This window comes from Felis catus, chromosome E2, assembly GCF_018350175.1.
Source record: "Felis catus isolate Fca126 chromosome E2, F.catus_Fca126_mat1.0, whole genome shotgun sequence".
NCBI lineage: Eukaryota > Metazoa > Chordata > Mammalia > Carnivora > Felidae > Felis > Felis catus.
Genome location: NC_058382.1, coordinates 18,904,277 through 18,926,862, shown reverse-complemented (window position 1 = coordinate 18,926,862; position 22,586 = coordinate 18,904,277). Strand labels below are relative to the sequence as shown.

Here is a 22,586-nt window from a genome sequence, read left to right as displayed (position 1 = left end):
TTGAGAGAGAGAGAGCCAGAGTGCACCCAGGGGAGGGGCGGAGAGAGAGGGGGACACAGATTCCGAAGCAATCTCCAGGCTCCGAGCTGTCAGCAGAGCCTGATACAGGGCTTGAACTCACAAACCACAAGATCATGACCTGAGCTGAAATCAGATGCTCAACCAACTGAGCCACTCAGGCACCCCCAGATTTTTGTATTTTGATATTGTACCTGTAATTTTGCTTAATTCATTTATTAACACTAGTGTTTAGTTTTTTAATGGATTCTTTATGTGTAGAATTCCCATATGGAATCATATCATCTGCAAGAAAAGAGTTACTTCTTCTCCAGTTTGGATGCCTTTTATTTCTTTTTCTTGCTAATTGTACTGTTTCGAACTTCTAGTACATTGAATAGCAGTGGTGAAAGTGGACATCTTTGTCTTGTTTCTGATCTTAAGGGAAAGTTTTCAGTCTTTTACCAGTAAATATGATGTTAGCTCTTGGTTTTTCATATATGCCATTTATCCTGTTGGGGAAATAACTTCTATTCCTTGTTTGCTAAGTGTTTTTGTCATGAAAGGGTGTTAAATTTTATCACATGTGGTTTTGTTTTGGTTTGGTTTGGTTTTTTTGCATATATTGAAATGATCGTGTGGGGTATTTTTCCCCTTTGATTTATTAATGTGTATTACATTGGATTTTTTTAAGTTTATTTACTTTGAAAGAGAGAGAGAGAGCATGTGTGCGAGCAGGGAGAGGGAGAGAGAGAATCCTAAGCAGGCTCCATGCTGACAGTGTGGAGCCCAACATGGGGCTGGATCCCTCAAACCGTGAGATTGTGACCTGAGCTGAAATCAAGAGTTGGACACTTAAACTGAGTCACCCAAGCGCCCCGGATTTTTTGTTGTTGTTGTTCAACTACCCATACCTTCTTAGAATAAAATCCCCATTGGTTGTGATATATAATCCTCTTGATATACTTTTGGATTCTCTTTACTGTTATTTTGTTGAGGACTTATATATCTGTATTCATAAGAGATACTGGTCTTTAGTTTTCTTATGGTATGTTTGTCTGACTTTAGTATTACTTGAGTAACATTGGCCTCAAAGAGTCTATTAGGAAGTGTTCCCTTTTCTCTTTTTTGAAGGAGTTTGAGTAGGATTGGTGTTGTTTCTTCTTTAAATGTTTGGTAAAATTCACCAGTGAAACCATCTGGTCCTAATTCTTTGGAGGTTTTTGATTACTGGTCCAGTCTCTTTGCTTGTTATATAGGTCTGTTAAGATTTTCTGTTCCTTCCTGAGTCAGTTTTGGTAATTTGGTATTTCTGGAGATTTTTCTATTTCATCCAGATTTTCTAGTTAGTTGGCATACAATTGTAGTTTTTTCTTATAAGCCTTTTAAGTTCCATAAGGTTGGTAGCAGTGTCCTTGCTTTCCTTTTTGATTTTAGTTATTTGCATCTTCTCACCTTTTTCCATTAGTCATTCTAGCTAAAATCTTGTCAATTTTTTTGGTCTTCTCCAAGAACCTACTTTTGGTTTTGTTAGTTCTATTTTTCTGTTCTGTGTTTTTAATCTCAGCTCTAATCTCTCTTATTTCCTTCTTTCTGCTGGATTTGGGTTTAGTTTGCTCTTATTCTAGATTTTTAAGATGTAAAATTGATACGAGATTTTTTTTAACGTGATTATAGCTATAAATTTCCCTTTTGAGTTCATCATTCTTTATATCCCTTAATTTTGGCATGTTGTTTTTTCTTTTTCATTTGTCTCAATTTTTCTTAATTTCCTTAGTGATTTCTTTGACTCATTGGTTGTTTAAGAGTGTGTTATTTGATTTCCAGGTACTTGTGACCTTTCCAGTTTTCTTTTTATTTTTGTTTCCAGCTTTATTCCACTGTGGTCAGAGAAGATATTTTGTAAATCTCAATTTTTTTCAATCTATTGAGAGTTGAATTTGACCTAACATGTGGTCTTTCCTGAAGAATGTTCCATGTGCAATTGAGAATAATGTATATTCTGCTGTTGGTGGTGGGGGGTAGGGGCATAATCTGTTGCTTTTAAATACTTTAAAGACACTATGGGGGAAGTGCTTTTGGCCCTTGAGGGTTGAAACAGTGGTCTCTCAATGAATTGCCAGGTAGTTTCAAATCATACAACCCCAATTTTTGTAGGATATGCTTCCTGTTGTCCCTCTATCACTAGCAAAGCTGCACCAGGAACATGAGCCGCCATCCCCATAGCTGCCTTTTGTGGAGTTGGGAGTTAATGAATGGTACAGCCAGCTACTACACAAAATGCTAAAATTTACCTCAAGTTAACAGCCTCTTTCTTCATCAGGTACTCCCACAGATGCTACAAGTGTATGAGTAGACGTCACAGTTCCAAAATGGTTTATTCAGACGTTACGTGCCAACTAAATAGTTGTTTCGGTGTAGGGACTGAATCCTGGATCTTCCTACTTTGCCATCTTTCATTATAGCAGTTGCATCTGTGTTTTTATTTTAGGTAGTTGTAATCTCTTGAAAATTACAGTTTTATAATCTGCCTATATAAGATGTTTAATGTTACTATATATTTACCTGATTTTTTAATGCTACAAATAATATACCTATCTATTTTGGAAAAAATAATGATCAGAGTTGTAGAATTCTAAGAAATTGCATTCAACAAATCATATTATTTTGGCGAGTTCGAGTCTCTCTTTTTTTTAAGTATATTTATTTATTTGGAGAGAGAGCATGTGTGAGCAGGGGAGGGTCAGAGAGAATCCCAAAAGCTCCCCGCCGGCAGCACAGCAGATCATGACCTAGACCTGAGCTGAGATTAAGAGCTGGATGCTTAACTGACTGAGTCACCCAGGCACCCCAAGCTTGAGTCTCTTTAAGACTGGCTCCTTTCTTTAAGTTCCTGTTCACCATTACTTGCCTGGTAAATTCCAAACTGGTCTTCTTGTTTCTATTTTCACTTTGTTTTCCACGGTCACAGAAGGACATATAATAGTGGTTGCCAGGGGCTAAGAGCAGGGGAAATGAAGAATCGTGGTTCTGTGGGTATAAAGTTTTAGTTCAGCAAGATGATAGAGTTCTAGGGCCACCTGGGTGGCCTAAGCGTCTGACTTCGACTCAGGTCATGATCTCAACGTTTCTGAGTTTGAGCCCCACATCATGCTCTGTGCTGACAGCTCAGAGCCTGGAGCCTATTTCAGAGTCTGTCTCCCTCTCTGTCCCTGCCCCTTCCCCGCTCGTGCTCACTCGCTCTCTCTCTTTCTCTCTCAAAAATAAAAAATAAACATTAAAATTAAAAAAAAAAAGATGATAGAGTTCTAGATCTCTACTATACAACATTTTGTTATGCAAATAGTGTACTGTATGCTTAAAGTTTTGTTAAGAGGGTAGATTTCATGTGTTCTTACTGCAGTTTTTTAAAAAATCAAAATGATAGCATTAACAAAAATGCTGGTGACGTATACCTAATAAAGTTGTCAGCTTTAAAGAAAAAATTGAAAGCCTGATAGAAGAAGATAAAGAATTCAGGCTTGTTGCTGGAGACGAGTGCATAAAGAACAGGGAGAACCATACAATAAGCACTTTTAAGTATTCTTTGCATAACCAGATTGAGCCAAGAGGAAACTTGGGGTGAGTGGGTATCATATACTATTCTTCCATGGTTTGTTGTGTTTAGCTGCTGTTACCTCTAAGTGCAAAAATTAAATAACAGGATAAACTGGGGTGAACCAGTGTGATTTCTTAGTGCATTGACATAATTCCCCTGCTTACAAGTTGTACGTGTACATGAGCTAATTCATGTGTTGAATTGTGTTGTAGCTGAATGGTAGTGGTGACATTCTACCTTTTCTGTGCTTACCGTTCCTTTCTTTCCACTCACAGTGCCCAGGTTATTTGTATCATCTTCCAGCCATGTGTGTCCTTCTGATGTCTTTTAATTTGTTCTTTATAATGGTACAAGAATTGTCTGTTAGAAACATTAAATCTAATCAAATCAGTTTCTATCATTAGAGCGTGTTTCCCATACTCTTGTTGTGTGCAATTCATTCTCTATGGTCTCTATTTTCATTTTCCTCTATGATAAGAGATTTTCTTCACACCACATTTTGGAAAATATGCCCTAAGCTTTAAACTGTATTATTGGTTACCTTTAGAACCTCAAATAACACAATTTTAAGCCTACATATATTAATTTATCAACTTTCTCCAAAATTTTGTCAAGTGAGTCCCTGTTATAAAAAGGGAGAGTATTAATTTATGTATTTCCTTTTGTGTTTTCCTGTTTCCACTCATCTTCATCTTCCAATTTTTGTTAGAATACTATGTGGTACACTGTCCTGACTGATTTTGTCAGTGTGTAACTTTGTAGCTTTTTTGACAACTATTCAACACATTCTGTTCTAAGACCATAGTAAATTGTCATACACATTTATGTGCTTAAATGAATTTATTTTTCATCTCTTGTCTTTTATTTGATACCACTTTTCTGTGAGTTCCTTATTTTGATACAGCAAAGGATAAGTCACTATGGCTTATAGAGCACTAAGTCTTTTTCTGGAAATACAGTGGAACCTTTTGATCAAATTTAGAGCTTCATTCAGGAAATTTCTGTTATATATTTAAGTATATTTTCTCATTTTGTTGTCTTTCTAACCAGCATCAGTTAACTGTTGGGTCTGCAAGAATAATCACCTCCAACCATTTTATTGCTGTAGTTTTTCTTTACTTGCTTTTTCTCAAAATTATTCTCTATTAATGACTTGGCTTTACTGCTTTGATCTGCTGATGTAATTATTCTGCTAATAACTCTATATTATGTTCTATATTATATTTGTCTTATCTATTTTTTTCCTTAACTCTGTATGCTACCTTTTCAGCATCTTTTTTTTTTTTTAAGTTTATTTGTTTATTTTGAGAGAGCGTGTGTGCGTGAGCAGGGGAGGAGCAGAGAGAGAGGGGGAGAGAGAGAAAGAATCCCAAGCAGGCTTTGAGCTGTCAATGCAGAGCCCAACAAGGAGCTTGAACATACAAACAGATCATGACCAGAGCCAAAATCAAGAGTCAGACGCTTAACCGACCTAGCCACCCAGCCGCCCCTCAGTATCATTTTGATCATAAGAGTTTTAATTTTTTCAAAAGGTAAAGCAGTATGTTCCTGAAATTTTCTTCTATTTCCTGGGACAAATATTAATCCTGCATGGATTTTTCATCTGTCTAATGGCTACGTGGGTATAGTTTGAATGGTTCTGTTAGGCCTTGGAAAAGCTGATGGGGCTTGTCCGTCATTTTTGTGTAAGGAAGACTTTGAACTTTTCCTCCCTCTGCTTCAGATGAACTAGTCTATTACTTCTGAGGCCTGGGACTTTATACATTGTGTGGTGGTTGTGGTGGTGCTGCTGTTACTGAGGTTAGGGATGATACTGATTTATATGCAATTTTCTTAATCCTGATTTTTCTAACTCTTTACCCTTCCTTTTGGATACAGGACAAAATATAGAACCTTGTCACTTACTCCTCTCCTTATAAAGTATTCTTTGGCCATTAGGGAAAGAAGAACTTCAACTAGGGCATTCTGCATCTTTGCCCTTACCACATCAGTGTTTCTGTCCCCATCTACCAATATGGAGGTGCCAGTGAAAATTTCTCAGGGCATGCCGCACACATGTGGATTCTCAGACTGGCCTTCCAGTTTGGACTAACAAATTCAGTAGCTGAGTGATACTTTTTTTTTTTTTTTTTAATTTTTTTTTTTTTCAACGTTTATTTATTTTTGGGGCAGCGAAAGACAGAGCATGAACGGGGGAGGGGCAGAGAGAGAGGGAGACACAGAATCGGAAACAGGCTCCAGGCTCTGAGCCACCAGCCCAGAGCCTGACGCGGGGCTCGAACTCACGGACCGCGAGATCGTGACCTGGCTGAAGTCGGACGCTTAACCGACTGCGCCACCCAGGCGCTCCGAGTGATACTTTTTAATAAAAGTTATGGTATGAATTTGAGATCTTCTCAATAGGGGTATTTTAACTTTTCATTTTCTTTAATTTTAGGGAGGGATATTCTTCTGCAAGCCTACATCTATGCCACCATCTTTCCTGGAAGCAGCATAAGTAATAGAATTTTTAGGATGGGTGGGTCATTATTTAAAAGGAAATAGCATTCATATTTAATCTAGCCCTGAATCAGTTTTGCAGAAAAATGCATACATTCAAAATGTTGCACAGTGTTAAAGCGTTTACTCCCTTTAGGTTAGTCTTTAAGTGGATAATATATGATCTTTCAAACTTTCTTATTTGGAACTTACGTATGGATGCAGATATTTTCAGAGATGTAAGACAGTAAACCTGAAACTTTAGTGTTCATAAGAAACTCTTAAGGAATTGGTTTAAAATACAGATTTCTAGACTCTCCTCAAAGTCTGATTCAATGGATTTGAATAGGATTCCAGAAATCTTTTTAGCCAGCTTACCATTGTGCAGGTGGTCTACAGTTTAACTTTGAGTCATGCTGTCTTAAGTGTTGAAATAATCATATTTAATTATGAGAAAAATATTTTAGGTAACTAGGTCATTTCAGGCTGTCCCCTGGGGTGAATACCTGACAGCCGCTTGGCTTGGCTTGGCTTCTAGAGGACCTACTACTCACCAGGATAGATGTTCCCTTCATTGTCTTCTTTTAATCCAAAAGTTCAATTTGGTATTTTGTGGACAGGGAAGTCTTCACTTGCCACTCCCAACAAGAAATCTCACGTAGGCTTGCCAGTTTTTTATGTTGCTGAATGATGACATTCAAAATAAATCAACAATGAAAGGACATTTTTAACACCTCCTCTCACCATGATCACCAAAGATATAAATAAATAAAGATGTAGGAAGAACACGACCTCATGATACAGATTGTTTTTTAAATTGAGTACATTGAGCTCTAGGCAAAACCCACTCTGTTTTCCTCTTTTTTTAAACAAAATTTCTTTAGCTACAGATTAATAGATATTTTCTCACAGCTGACATTTAAGAACTGCTATATTGGAACAGCAGTTTACTGGAACTGTACTTGGAAGAGTATACTTCTGACAGTCACTACGTGAATATAATGAGTAGACATATCTCATATCCTCTCTCTTCTCACCAGTTCGATCCTTTGGTACAGAAGACAGACCAACAGATCGTCCAATACCACCTCGTGATGAAGTCTTTGAATACATCATATTCCGTGGGAGTGATATTAAAGACCTCACTGTTTGTGAGCCACCAAAACCACAATGTTCTTTGCCTCAGGACCCAGCTATCGTTCAGGTAACGGATAGTAAATTTGTCTTAGAGTGCAAGAAAACTGCAAGTACATGGCTAGCCTTAGCTTGTACCTCTTTTGGATTTTGGCTTTTTTTTTTTTTTTTTTTAATTTTCTCAGTTGAATGTTCGTGTACTTACCATTTCCTAGTCACCTAGATACCTAAAATACCTGGATAATGTTTTCACCCAGGTTTTTTTTTATTCTTTAGATCATAAGTTGGGACTAAATAAAGTAAGCGATAGCAGAGGAATTTATTTTTATCATAAAATATTTTCTAATTTCAGCAATAGTTAAAATAGCTTATATTTATTGAAGTCTAACTGTATGAGAAGCACTATTCAAACCACTGCACATACAGTAAATCAATCCTCACAATACTCTCTGAGCTTGGTACTATAATCTTGTTTTTATATTTCTCATTTTTACAAGTGAATAAATTAATATAGAGCCACAATTTGGACAGACCAAGCAGTCTGGCTCTGGAATCCAGAATCCATGCCACTCACTATATTATTCACATTTGGTTCATAATATAAACCAGGGTGGTAATGGCTACTCTTAGGTTAAGATAATTAAGTTCAGTGAAAAAAAGTGATAAATCACATTGGTACTTTATATATGTATATTACATAATATGCATGCAGTGTTATATAATAAGATAGCACAAAAACATAAAAGGATTTTATGTATACTTCTAAAAAGGTATGAAAAAAGAAGACCCTAAGTATTCTCAGTAAAAGATATAAAAAATTTGTAATTTATTAGAAATAGATATAACATATCTAAGAGATTGTAAATTATGAATTAAAAAGGTTGTTCCTTTCAGTACTTGTTTCCATGTTAATTGGAAGTGTATAGAAACTGCCTGAATTTAGTTATAACAGCAGAGGAAGCAGATTTCATATAGGAATATTTTCATTTTAGGGCATAGCTGATTAAAAGTTTATGACCCCCTAGGTTTTTCTCCTGGACCCATTTTCTTCTCAGCCTTTTTTCTTGTCAGAATTTTTGGTCATTTGCACTAAAATATGCTTGTTGACTTTTTTTAAGGTTATACTTTTAGATTTTTAAAAATTAACTTCCCCTTTTTAATGCTGTACATGATAAAATCTTAGTTTTCCACAAAACAGATTCTTAGAATAAATATTATCTTGCATAAGGTTTGTCTTACTTCCAGCTATTAAAAGAAAATACCTGATAAACTCTTCTGAAGAAAATAGTAAGTGGTATATAAAATTAAAATGGAAAAAAAAAAGGGGTGCCTGTCTTGCTCAGTGGATGGGGTGTATGATCTCAGGGTTGTAGGTTCAAGCCCCGCATTGGGTATAGAAATTAGTTAAAAAAAAAAAAAAAAAAGGAAAAAAGAGAAAGTACCTTTTAACATTTATTTAGTATTTATTTTTCCTGAATATAAGCTTTAAAACAATTTTTTTTTATTTTAGAGAGAAAGCACATGCAAGCATGGGGGAGAGAGAGAGAATCTCTCTCTGTGTTTTTGTTTTCGTTTTGAGAGAATGTTAAGCAGGCTCCATTGTGAAGCCTGACACAGGGCTCAGTCCCATGACCCTGGGATATGACCTGAGCCTAAATCAAAAGTCGGATGTTCAATTGACCAAGCTACTAGGCACCCCTGAGTATAAGTTTTTTAATAAGAAATAGTTAAATTTATTCTTCTAATATACATAAACTGGAGAAATTCTCTACTCTCATCTCCCCTTCCACCCCCTGCTCCTTTTTAAGTCTTAACTTTTGAGGAAGTAGTCTGAAGGAATCCTGAGAAAATCCTTAAAAGAAATTTTTTTTTTCTTTTAAGTAGGCTCCACTCCCAGTGCAGGGCTTGAACTCATGACCCTGAGATTGAGTTACAAACTCTATTGACTAAGCCAGCCAGACACCCCAAAAATGTGATTTTTTTTAATGGAGGGAGAAGAGACACATTTTAATAGAGCTAGCCCTCACCAAATAGTGGTGTTAGCTGATTGTCTTTTGTATATATATCTTCTGATAATTCTCCAGGGAAATAGTTACTTAAGTAATCAGCTTTATGGAATAAGAAGAACCAAAAGAACACAAGTTAAACTGGTGTTGAATTTCTTCCAGCCACCATAAATTTTCACTTTTGATCTTTTGATTCAAATACTCAGTAGTATTTAGTGAGTACCTGCCATGTTCCTCATAGTAGCAGTAAACACACAAAGTCCTGCCATCAGTGAGCTTATATTCTTTTGGTCATTATTAGTACACTTCATATTTGTATTATGAGATATTTTATATATTAAGATAAATTAGTGTATAGCATGCATACTTACATATTATAATTATTTTAGGTTTAGTAAGTTAAAGTTTTCAGAAAATGACCTTTAACGTAATGATAAATATATTTAAAAATGTAAATGGTCTTATGTGAGATAGTTTGTTTCTTCATCTCTTTCCTGTAAATTTAATAGTGCATCTCGAATGATTGAAAATATGAGCAAAATCAAAAGTAAGTTGTCTTATTTTTGTCAGCACCAGACTGAAACACAGTATAACCAAATGTAATTTTCCCATATTTTTTTCTTCAAGCAGAGTTACTTATTCAAGTAACTTTTCTTTCCTAAATCTGCTATAAAAATCTTAACTCAAAGTAGGAGTTTATTGCAGAAAAAATTATTTATAAATCACATCCAGTGTAATTGGCACATTATCTGCAAATATTGAAATCAGAAGGGTATTAAACTGTTTTGATATTAAATGCATGTTGTAAGTTGTTATAATTGGTTTTGTATCTAGTAATTATAATTAAAGTTTTCTTAAAAGTGTAAATACTCAAATTTTTTCATTCTATACATGTTGTGTAGAGCCTGGAAAAATAACCCCGGTCTTTCTTCAGTCTTCACTAGGCTCATCTACTTCTTCATTCCAGTCAGTGGGTTCCTATGGACCTTTTGGCAGGATGTCGACATACAGTCAGTTCAGTCCAAGTTCATTAGTGGGGCAGCAGTTTGGTGCTGTTGGTGTTGGTATGTTGTGCTTTTGCTTTTTCTTTCTTCCTTTCTTTCTTCCTTTCTCTTTCTTTTCTTTTCTTTCTTTTCTTTCTTTCTTTCTTTCTTTCTTTCTTTCTTTCTTTCTTTCTTTCTTTCAATTTACCTGCCTTTACCACAAATTTGCAGACATGTTGTTTGTTGTTCTTTCTGTAACCTATTATTTTAAAGGCTTTATTTAATGCCCTTGATGACTGACTAGTGGTTCTATGAAGGTCATCGCCCAGAATAGTCACATTTGTTTTTAAACCTACATATATCCAAGTACCAATTTTCATTGAATGTTATTTTAAATTTATAGAAGCTATATCCGTTTAAAATAAGCATTTTTTTTTCTGGGGTGCCTGGCTGGCTCAGTCAGAAGAATATGTGACTCTTGATCTCAGGGTTGTATGTTCGAGCCCCACGTTGGATGTGGAGATTACTAAAATTAAATAAATAAACTTTAAAAAATAAAAATAATAGTAAAATAACCATTTATTCCCAGCAGGTTGGGTTTTCAGAAGGGGATTAGAGATAATGCTGTAATTATTAGGGAATGATGATGCCAGTAAGGAGTATTTATATTATGCAGAATGTGAAAAGATACTCATGTATAGCATGTTTCGAGGGTGTGGTGCTTTGTTTATTATAACAATGTTTTAGAAACATTAACACTGTAAGGAGAAAGCTAGATATAATAAGATCAGCTCAGTGTTGTTTTGTTTTTATAGCTGTTTAGCTCTACACCTTTACTGAAATTCCCACAGTAAGGAATAACTTTTTAAATCTCAAATTCTAGCCCTTAATCTTTGTTCGTTCAATTGAAATAACCGTTTATCAGTTTACCTTGTTTCTCTGAATCACAAATCCAGTTTCAGATATATCTTAAAACTCATCAGTATGTTAACAGGTTTTATTAAAATTAATTTCTTTTTCGGGGCGCCTGGGTGGCGCAGTCGGTTAGGCGTCCAACTTCAGCCAGGTCACGATCTCGCGGTCCGTGAGTTCGAGCCCCGCATCGGGCTTTGGGTTGATGGCTCAGAGCCTGGAGCCTGTTTCTGATTCTGTGTCTCCCTCTCTCTCTGCCCCTCCCCCGTTCATGCTCTGTCTCTCTCTGTCCCAAAAATAAATAAACGTTGAAAAAAAAATTAAAAAAAAAATTTCTTTTTATAAATATACTTTTTTATATAGTTGTAATTTCGAGTATGTTGAATGTTTGACTTTCACAACATCAAAAAGGATGGGAAAAAATAAATCCTAAAGTTGAATGGATACAACTGGTATCCACAACTGGTGCTAAGTATATCAAATTGATAATATAACCACAGAGAAAAAAAGAATACAAGTAACTTTTACACTTGTAGTAGGGATATATTGTAAGAATAAATAGCAATGTAAAAAAACCTTGACTTAGGGTTTGTAATTGGTAGTGGTATTGATGTTAATTTTTAAACTATTTTGTATGTATTACAGGATAGGGCAAATGACTAGTATATTAATATTGTTGGCAAATGCTGTTCTTTCCATGGAGAAGGGAGATAGAAATATAGGGATGATGCAGAACCCTGTGGTGTTGAATATGAATTGGAAGTATGAATGTGAACTTATTTTTTTAAAACTGGTTATTTCTTGATTCTGTTCATAGAAAGGGCCTAGAAGCAATGATGCCCAGTGGCAGAGAATATGTGTAGACTAGTGAGTTTCAAGATACACCTGAAATTGGTTTCTAAATACTGTTCCCCACTAAAAGGAACTGGAGGGGCGCCTGGGTGGCTCAGTCGGTTGGGCGGCCGACTTCGGCTCAGGTCATGATCTTGCGGTCCGTGAGTTCGAGCCCCGCCTCGGGCTCTGGGCTGACAGCTCGGAGCCTGGAGCCTGTTTCAGATTCTGTGTCTCCCTCTCTCTGACCCTCCCCCGCTCATGCTCTGTCTCTCCCTGTCTCAAAAATAAATAAAACGTTAAAAAAAATTTTTTATAAATAAATAAATAAATAAATAAATAAATAAATAAATAAATAAATAAATAAAAGGAGCTGGAACCCTTGAAAAAAGATGGGGAAACTGCTCTTTTTTCTTCTTAAGTTTGTTTGTTTGTTTGTTTGTTTGTTTGTTTAAGTGATCTCTACACCCAGCATGAGGCTTGAACTAATGACCCCAAGATCAAGAGTTGCATACTCTTCCAACTGAGCCAGCTAGGCACCCCAACAGTAAATAAAATAAAAGTTCTTTATTTTATTTACTTATTTTTTTTTACCAAAAAATGCTAGCTAATAAATAGAAGGAATGGTAGATGTAGAAAATCATCATTTTTGTAATCTCCAGTATACTAATTAGCAAGGATTATTAGTGGATGCTAAAAATCATTGGGTGAACAGTGCTGGGCAGAATATTAAAATGGTCCTAAAGTATCATCTCAGAGTTAACTTATTAATTACAGAGGGAAGACATCGTGCCTTTGGAAGGGAGAGATCTGATGCTCACCATTTTAATCAAGTCATACAGTTTGGCATTGCAATAGTTAACTAAATGTCTCCTAATGTGATGATATAGGGAGGAGGGAAATCAAGATTTACTCTGTTAGCTATAACTGTTAGAATCCTATTCTGAGGTTTTAAATAAGGGATGGTTGCAAATTAGCCTTTTGAGATTTCTTTGATTAAATTGAATAGTTGGCTAACACAGATTTTTTTTTTTAATTTTTTTTTTAACGTTTATTTATTTTTGAGACAGAGACAGAGCATGAATGGGGGAGGGGCAGAGAGAGAGGGAGGCACAGAATCGGAAGCAGGCTCCAGGCTCTGAGCCATCAGCCCAGAGCCCGACGTGGGGCTCGAACTCGCGGACCGCGAGATCGTGACCTGAGCTGAAGTCGGACACTTAACCGACTGAGCCACCCAGGCGCCCCAACACAGATTTTTATTGTACTTACCTCCTACATGACTGTGATGTTTGTATGATTTAATATGTATAAAGCATTTGAATAGGGTCTAGCACATGGTGTTACATAGTAAATACTGCTTCTACCATTCTTCAGAGCCTGGCCTTCTAACCAAGAAATATTTTGTGGTGGTGAAATATCTCTTCCTTATAAATGCTTTTGTCTAGTTTTAATATTACTGGGAGTTGCAAGTTCAGTGTTCTTTGGGTGTCACAAAGGTAGAGGGTGTTTGTATTTTCTATGTCAGTTGAGTAATTTTTGCAGATTATTTTTGATTTTTTGATTTCTGTATTTGTAGGATAATTTATGGAGTGGCTAGAGAGCTATAATGATATTTAGAAGTTGTTAAATGAGGAAGAGGAAAATTGTAGCATTGATTAAGGTGGCAGGCATTTTTTGGAAAAAGAATTAACTCAGATATGGTTTGTGTTGGCACCAACGAAGCCATTTTAATCTAAACCTCTTGTTTTCATTTTCAATTCCTAGTGCAATTGACCCTTGAACAATATGGGTTTGAACTGCGTAAGTCCACTTAAATGTGGGTTTTTTCCTGATAAATACAGTACTAAATGTATTTTTTCTACCATATGATTTTGTTAATAACATTTTCTTTTCTCCAGCTTATTGTCAGAATATAGTACAGTATTCTGACTTAAAAGGAAGGTTAGGGATGCCTAGGTGGTTCAGTCAGTTAATTATTGGACTGTTGATTTCAGCCTAGGTCTTGATCTCAGGGTCATGAGTTCAAGCCTCATGTTAGGCTCCGCACTGGGCATGAAGCCTACTTTAAAAAAAAAAAAAAAAAAAAAGGTTTAAATAAATCAGGAAAACACTATTGCTATTTTGGGGAAAATTTTTCCTTTTTAATTTTTATATATTATAGTCTTTACAGTTTTATTTGGAATTTATATCATGAAGAATTAATATCCATAACATCTATAGGGCTTCCAGAAATGAGGACCTACAACCCTACAGAAAAAGAGGCAGGTGTTAGGAACTACTTTGCCTTTTTCAAAAAGGAATACGAATGTCCCCTAAACATGGAAAAATGCTTAAATTTTGCTTATAATAGATATAAAAATTAAATCTGCACTGAGGCATCGTTTCTCACTATCAATTTGGCAAAAACCCAAAAGTTTGAGTATATATATACTATCTTTATAAGATAGTGGGGAAACAGATACATTGAAAGGGGTGATGCACCAGACAGAATTAAAGCACTCTTTTTTTTAAACTGATGCTAAAGTAAATCTTATGTGCAAAGATTTTCAGTCTTTATTCACTTTAATGAGTGGATCCTTAGGAAAAAATAATGATCCCACGATAAAGGAAGCAGCAGAACAGCCATGGCAAGCTAAGTCTCACAGTACCTTTGTGGAGAGGATGGAGGGGTACTGGCTGAAGAGACAGACAATTGGATACATTTTAGCTGGTTAAGTAGTCAAACCATATTAGACAATGATTCTCTTATGTCTCCAGTGTTTCATACAGATTAATTTTTAATCACCGAGTTTGATGAACATTAGAAGGCATGCTTATGAACTTTATAGTGAGCATAAAGCCAGGAGGCTATTTCATACGTTGGGACTGACAGGCTAAGTAAGGATTGTTAAGGATCCACTTCGGTAAAGTGAAAGGAATTAAACATTCCAGTTAAAAAGCAGAGAGCATCAAAATGAATTTTAAAAAAAAAGCAAGATCCAACTATATGATGTCTATAAGAAATACCCTGAAAGAGGTAAAAGAATAAGAAACAACATGATGTACCATACAAACACTAGTAACAAAACTATGTTAGACAAATTAATATCAGACAGATGGGGGCACTACCAGAAGAGAACATAGCATGTGAAAAATAAATGATCCACAAGTGCTGTAGAAACTTAAAGATTGACATAACCTTGTATAGCAAAGAATTTGGGTTCTTTCTAGGGATTTGTTATTCACATCACAAAAGCAGAACTTTTTGTGGTTGCTTTAGGCAGAATGCAGCCCCTCAGTGCCATCCTGGGGGAAAGCATTAAAATCAGGAGCCAACTGGCTGTTGCCTTAGAAATGCTGGACAAGCTCTTCATAGACCTGACTGCCCGTTTGGCTATTTGTGCAGATACTTGGTATTAAAGTAATTAAATCTTAATATTGGTGTAGAATGTGCCTTTTCCTGCTACTTCTGTCTGACATGGGTCTTTGCTGTCCCATACATGTAACTGCCTAGGACAGTGTTGCTATTACAAAAATTGTTTGGGGGCGCCTGTGTGGCTTGAGTTGGTTGAGTGTCCCACTATTGGTTTCAGCTCATGTCATGATCTCATGGTTTGTGAGTTCAAGTCCTGTGTCAGGCTCCGCACTGGCAATGGGGAGCCTACCTGAGATTCTCTCTCCTTCTCTCTGTCCCTCCCCTGCTCACACTCTCTCTCTTAAAATAAAACTTTAAAAATAAAAATAAAAATTGTTTGCATCCAAGGATGCTGGAGTATGTATGTGTTGGCTTGCTTTTTTCATATAGTGTGAAAGATTTCTCAAATTATTTTTGATGCACTTCCATTAATTTTTCATGATTATTAATTTGCACAAGTGTTCCAAAAGGGGAAGGGTGGCAACAGTTATCATCATTAAAATGGAATATTGCTTTATATAATTGAAAAGTTTAAATTAATACATTTTTTTTTGTCATTAAAAAAATCTCTTAAAGCTGGAAGCTCTTTGACATCCTTTGGAACAGAAACATCAAACAGTGGTACCCTATCCCAAAGTAGTGCAGTTGGTTCTGCCTTTACACAGGATACAAGATCTCTAAAAACACAGTTATCTCAAGGTAAGCTGGGGGTGTTTTTCTTCATATGTTTCCATTCCTAACATCTATAGTGGTTTTTGTCTTTTTCTGAATGTAAGAGCTTTTGCAGCTTGCAAATCACATGTGTAATTTGTTTTGTTTTGTTTTGTTTTAATTTTTCTCCTGCTTGCTCTTGCAATAGGTGTATTATTGAATGGCATCCACCATTTATACTCTACAATTCTTAGATCATAAAACTGTGAACCAGTGAACACTCTCTAAATTTGACACTTTTTTTTGCAAGGCAATTATATAACTTGTATATAATACTTAAATATATCAAATTAGTCCCGGACTCACCATTGAAGATGAACTATTCTTAATGAATTTGAAATAGCAGCTAAGGGAAGCCTGGGTTGCCTCAGTCAGTTGAACATATGACTTTGGCTCAGGTCATGATCTCGCGGTTCGTGAGTTCGAGCCCTGTGTCGGGCTCTCTGCTGTCATTACAGAGCCTGCTTAGGATCCTCTGTCCCCCCCTCTCTCTTTACCCCTCCCCCGCCTGCACTCTCTCAAAAATAATAAACATTAACAACAACAAAAAGAAATACCTTAAAAAAAAAAAAAAGGCAAGCTTTGCTTTATGCTGTTGGGTCTTTCTTAGCATCCTCACAGGATCTAAAGCAGTGGTTCTCAGTGTAGACCACACACCAAATCATCTGGAGTGCTTTTTTTTTGTTGTTGTTGTTGTTGTTGTTAAATAAATTTATTTATTTTTGAGAGACCTAGTGAGACAGCACGAGTAGAGGAGGGGCAGAGAGAAGGGGAAACACAGAATCTAAAGCAGGCTCCAAGCTTTGAGCTGTCAGCACAGATCCTGATGTGGGGCTTGAACCCATATATCGCGAGATCATGACCTGAGCTGAAGTCGGACACCTAACGGACAACGACAGAGCCACCCAGGCACCCCTGGAGTGCTTCTTGAAGATGTAGATGCTAAGGGACGCCTGGGTGGCCCCCTGCTGGGCTCTGCACTGATAGCATGAAGCCTGCTTGAGATTCTCTGTCTCTCTCTCATACCCCTCCTCTGCCCACATTTGCATGCACTCGCTCGCTCTCTCTCTCTAAATAAATAAATTTTAAAAACTTAAAAAAATGTAGATCCTGAAAAAAAAGAGAAAGAAAAGAATAACTTTAAAAAGTATATGTAGATCCTGAAAACTACTGTATTAGACTCCTTGGAGTTTGGGGATGTGCATTCTAATTAGCTTCTTAAAAGATCTTTTAATTTTTTTTTAATCTGTTTTTCTTTTTTTTTTAATCTTTATCTTTTTTTTTATTTTGCTTTTTATTTTTTTTAATTTACATCCAAATTAGCATATAGTGCAACAGTGATTTCAGGAGTAGATTCCTTAGTGCCCCTTACCCATTTAGCCCATCCCCCCTCCCACAACCCTTCCAGTAATCCTCAGTTTGTTCTCCATATTTATGAGTCTCTTCTGTTTTGTCCCCCTCCCTGTTTTTTATATTATTTTTGTTTCCCTTCCCTTATGTTCCTCTGTTTTGTCTCTTAAAGTCTTCATATGAGTGAAGTCATATGATTTTTGTCTTTCTCTGACTAATTTCACTTAGCATAATACCCTCCAGTTCCATCCACGTAGTTGCAAATGGCAAGATTTCCTTCTTTTTGATTGCCGAGCAATACTCCATTGTATATATATACCACATCTTCTTTATCCATTCATCCATCGATGGGCGTTTGGGCTCTTTCCATACTTTGTCTATTGTTGATAGTGCTGCTATAAACATGGGGGTGCACGTGTCCCTTCGAAACAGCACACCTATATCCTGTGGATAAATGCCTAGTAGTGCAATTGCTGGGTCATAGGGTAGTTCTATTTTTAGTTTTTTGAGGAACCTCCATACTGTTTTCCAGAGTGGCTGCACCAGCTTGCATTCCCATTTAATCTGTTTTGCCACCAGCCAGTCTTATAATCTTTGGTGGTCCCAAGATTCTGTTTCTATTTTTATCTGTAGCTAAAATGGTTGTTTTTAAGAATTCTTTCTTAGATAAAATACTTCATGTTTTTAAGCATTAGTTTTCTAAACTATAAAATGGGACTTTAGGGGGCACGTGGCTGGCTCAGCCAGTAGAAGATGCAACTCTTGATCTCCGGATTGTGAATTCAAGCCCCCCATGGGGTGTAGACATTAATTACTTAAAAATAAAATCTTTTAAAAAATTTAAAATGGGCACCTGCGTGGCTCAGACCGTTAAGCATCTGGCTGTTGATTTCAGCTCATATCATTATCTCAGTTTGTGGATTTGATCCCCACTTCAGGCTCCCACAGTGACAGTGCAGAGCCTGTTTGGGATTCTTTCTCTCTCTCTCTCTCTCTCTCTCTCTCTCTCTCTCTCTCTCTCTCTCTCTCTCTGTGTGTGTGTGTGTGTGTGTGTGTGTGTGTCTCCCCCATTCACTCTTTCTCTGTCAGAAATAAAGTTTAAAAAAAATTAAAATGGACTTCCTTGGTAACTAACATTTATCGTGAGAATTACATTTCTTAAAACGTGTGCAGTGCCTTTAGCATAGTGCCTAACACATAGTGTGCTTAGTTGTTAAATATCTTAATAGCGAACATTAACCTTAATATTGAAGCATTTATTAAAATCATAAATAAGGAAGCCTGTTACCACTGCTACTCAGCATTGTTCTGGAAGCTTTAGCCAAATCAGGAACACATGAAAAAGCATATGAACACATGAAATAAGCATAAATGATTAGAATTAGTATTATTTGACAGTGCTGTGACTTTGTACTTGGAATTGAGAATTCACTGAAAAACCTAGAACTAATAAAGGACTAAATTCGAGGTCAGGTGTAAAGTCAGACGTGTGAAAAACCAACAGTGGTCCTAAAACCTACCCACTGATTATGTAATGGAGATAAAAGGTGTTCACAATAATGAGAAATAAAAATTATATATAAAATACATAATAAATATGGCCAATTTCTGTAGAAAATATAAAATGTACATATAATTGAAGAAACAGATCTTGTTCCTAGATAGAAAGATGTAGTATTAGAAAGACTTTATGTCTCATATAATTAAATTTATGATACTTCTAATCTAAATAAAATAGTAGGAGAACTTAATAAAACATACACAGTCTTAAAAATAAACATGGAAGTATAATTAGACATATTTTTAGAATAAAAGTAATGACATGGGCTTACCTAATTGATAATAGTACACCTAAAATAAAGCAATGCAGGAATAAAAGTCAGAAATAGTTCCAAATATTGGGGCACCTGGGTGGCTCAGGCAGTTGGACGTCCGACTTTGGCTCAGGTCATGATCTTATGGTTCATGGGTTCGAGCCCTGTGTCGGGCTCTGTGCTGACAGTTCAGAGCCTAGAGCCTGCTTCAGATTCTGTGTCTCCCGCTCTCTCTGTCCCTCCCCCACTCATGTTCTGTCTCTCTCCCTCAAAAAAAAAAAAGGGAATTAACATTTAAAAAAAAAAGATACTGTTCTAAATATAAATAAGTGATTAATATATGATAAAGATATTTTTTAATTAGTAGAGGAAAACTGGCTATCCAGTAAGTGATGTTGGGAGAGACAACTGCCCGATCATTTGGGAGAAATAAATCTAGATTCTTTCTTGCATGCTTAGAAAATAAATTTTAAATAGATTAATGTATTTTAAGATTTTTTTCAAGTACATATTTATTAGAAGAGAGGGATGTATTTCTATAAAGCAGTGATGGAGAAAGCCTGGGATTCTGCATTATTAAGTTTCATCAATTAAAACTTCTGAATTTTACAAAATTAAAATACCAAGAATATTCTTTGAACTGATAAGAATGTGACGCTAGGTGAAGGGGTGTGTTTTTACTATGCTAAAACCACCTTCTGATCTTATTCCTAATGGTATGTCCAGCATTACGTGTCTTTCCCTCCGATAACAAAATTGCTGTGACTAGAAGACTAGACTTGATTGCTTTGATTGCCCCATCACTTGTAGTTCTGTAACACTTGGGAGTCACAGGATTTTTTTCTCAAAAGCCTTGATGAGACAAGTCTTGTATATTTATAAGATTATTTAATTTAGTATTGTAAAATTAAACAATAGGCTTTTCAAAAAAACCTTAGCACTTGTTTTGTAAATAAAGCCCTTTGTAAGGTGGTAAGTGATTATAGAATGTTTTCTCACAGGCCAAAACTTACAGACTGCCATGGTTTCCCATTATAATCAGTGGGAACATTGTACTGTTCCTCTTAATGGTAAACTTTGGCATTAATGGCTGGAAATGGTGATACACATTTATGAATGCATACTTTAGATAACCATAAACTTGGGAAGTGTTACTAATAAACGGTCCCTGAAGCATCTGGTACACAGTAACCAGTGCATTGTCAGCACTCACCGCAGTTTACCAGTGGTGGGAGCCTATGCAGATATGCACAGGTGGGTAGTAACATGTAGAGCATACTTGGAATTTTTTTTTTTTTTTTACATGAAATGAGCATAATTTCCTTAGAACATTTTGGTGCAATATCATGGGATATGAGGGCACCTGGAGCAGAGATTTATAGAAAACATTATAGGGACAAAAAGCATGATGGGAGCATCTGATGTTACAGTCTTCTGTTCATACTGTGACCAGACTCTGACCTCATAAAAGGAAAAATGGAAGTTGTAAGTATAAAACCCATATTAAACAAAAACTTCCAAGAGATGTTTCAAATGGCCAGAAATGAATACAGCTGCTGTGTAATTATCTGAAGGTTGTATCTGTTGCTGGCCTGAGTATTGATGTATAATTTACCTAAGGTATTAGAAGACTTCACCTGTCTAATTTTCTAATCCTTTACTTCCTTTATAATGGATTGTAATGGAGATATAAAACCTTAGGTTACAGCCTTTGGAAATAATGGCTGAGGTGTCAGTATAATCTTGTGGCTGTCATTACTGGGGAAAGCCTGCATCTGACTGCCTACAACATGATCTTTGATAGTATTCTTCAGAAATCTTGCCCAGGCAGTACTTTTTTAAAAACTTACTTAAATCTTATTCCACCAGTTAAAATACAAATAAAGTTCCAAAGGTTGGTTGGTTGGTCGGTCGTTGGGTGGTTTTGTTTTTTTGTTTTGTTTTGCTTTTTCAATGTTTCTTTACTAGCCTAGTGACCAGCCCACTAAAGATAACCAGGTTTAAACTCTGGTCTAGTAAGTAGGTGAATTCAAATTTGTGCTAAAGATTTAAATTGGTAGAAATAAAACTGTAGACATTTTTGTTGAGGGTCTAGATTATTTTGAAATCCCCAGAGGATAGGGTAGTTTCTTATCTTTTGGTTACGTTTTAGGTCGTTCAAGCCCTCAGTTAGACCCTTTGAGAAAAAGCCCAACCATGGAACAAGCAGTACAGACCGCCTCGGCCCACTTACCTGCTCCAGCACCTGTTGGGAGGAGGAGCCCTGTATCAACCAGGCCTTTACCATCTACCAGCCAAAAAGCAATAGAGAATCAAGAGCACAGGCGAGGTAGAACTTTAGCTATTTACTATTCATTAATTGACTGATCCACATTTTCCATTCACCTTATTTTTCATTAAAAAGATTTACTTTATACAAATGATCCTAGAAGGTTTAAACTGAACTTGATAGATGTTCAGTCTTTCAAATTTGACTCAAAGTAGTGATGGTGGTGGGGGTATAGATTTTTTGCTTTTTGTTTTGGGTTTCTTTGTTTTTCCCATTTTTGAACTTTACAGAAGTGTTTGATTTTGTGTACTGAGCTGATTTGTGACTTCGTATATCTTTTGTAGCTGAAGTACACAAAGTTTCAAGACCAGAAAATGAGCAACTCAGAAATGATAGCAAGAGACAAATCGGTAAGTTACTCTATTCTGAAAGCCATATTCTGTGCTGCTCAGTTAGAAGGAACATTTGATGCATAATTACTTTTAAAAAATGAAAGCCTGAGTTGGTGACTATGAAGGAGTAGCACTGGGGAGTTTTATTGGGGAAACAAAACATTTCTTAATCTTGATTAGGGCACTAGTTGTGCAGATGTATGCATGTAGCAGAATGTTATAGAATTATAAAGATACACCAAAAAGTGAGTATGCACAAAAAACTGTTGAAATCGGAGTGAGATTGGTAGTATAATTATATTGTGCCAGGGTCAGTTTCCTGGTTTTTGTAAAGTAAAATAGTTAAGTAAGATTTTACCATTAGATGGGAGACTAGGTAATGAGCATATAGGACTGCTCTGTACTATATTTTCAATTTTTTTGTGTCTAATTGTTTTAAATTACAAGTTTTTTTTTTTTAATGACCATTATATTTCTGGAATAAACTCTACTGGATGGTAGGCAGTTGTCTTAAAGTATATTGACTTTATCTGTCAGTAAGATTTGTATACTTACATTGTTGTATGGTTTCCTCATTTGTACTTTTGTATTCTTTTTTTACATTTTTGTGTCAGTTTCACATTAGCATTATAAAATTATTTTCAATGTTTTCTATGCTGTTAGGAGTAAAATTATCTGTACCTTGAAGGTTTGAGGCTTTCTTAATATAATTATTTA

At 36.0% G+C, this 22,586-nt stretch overlaps 1 protein-coding gene across 4 annotated transcripts in view; it reads left to right on the top strand.

Moving 5' to 3' along the window:
* Positions 1–22,586, top strand: part of LSM14A (LSM14A mRNA processing body assembly factor) — a 49,846-nt gene that overhangs the window by 16,501 nt on the left and 10,759 nt on the right. For 2 of the 4 annotated variants that reach the window (XM_023246137.2, XM_023246136.2), the window contains exons 2-6: positions 7,114–7,277; positions 10,148–10,277; positions 15,910–16,032; positions 21,361–21,537; positions 21,822–21,887. In XM_023246137.2, coding sequence (XP_023101905.1) covers positions 7,114–7,277; positions 10,148–10,277; positions 15,910–16,032; positions 21,361–21,537; positions 21,822–21,887 — 660 coding nt within the window. The remainder of the gene's footprint in view (positions 1–7,113; positions 7,278–10,147; positions 10,278–15,909; positions 16,033–21,360; positions 21,538–21,821; positions 21,888–22,586) is intronic. The other 2 variants (XM_045047284.1, XM_023246138.2) reach the window with 1 other exon arrangement.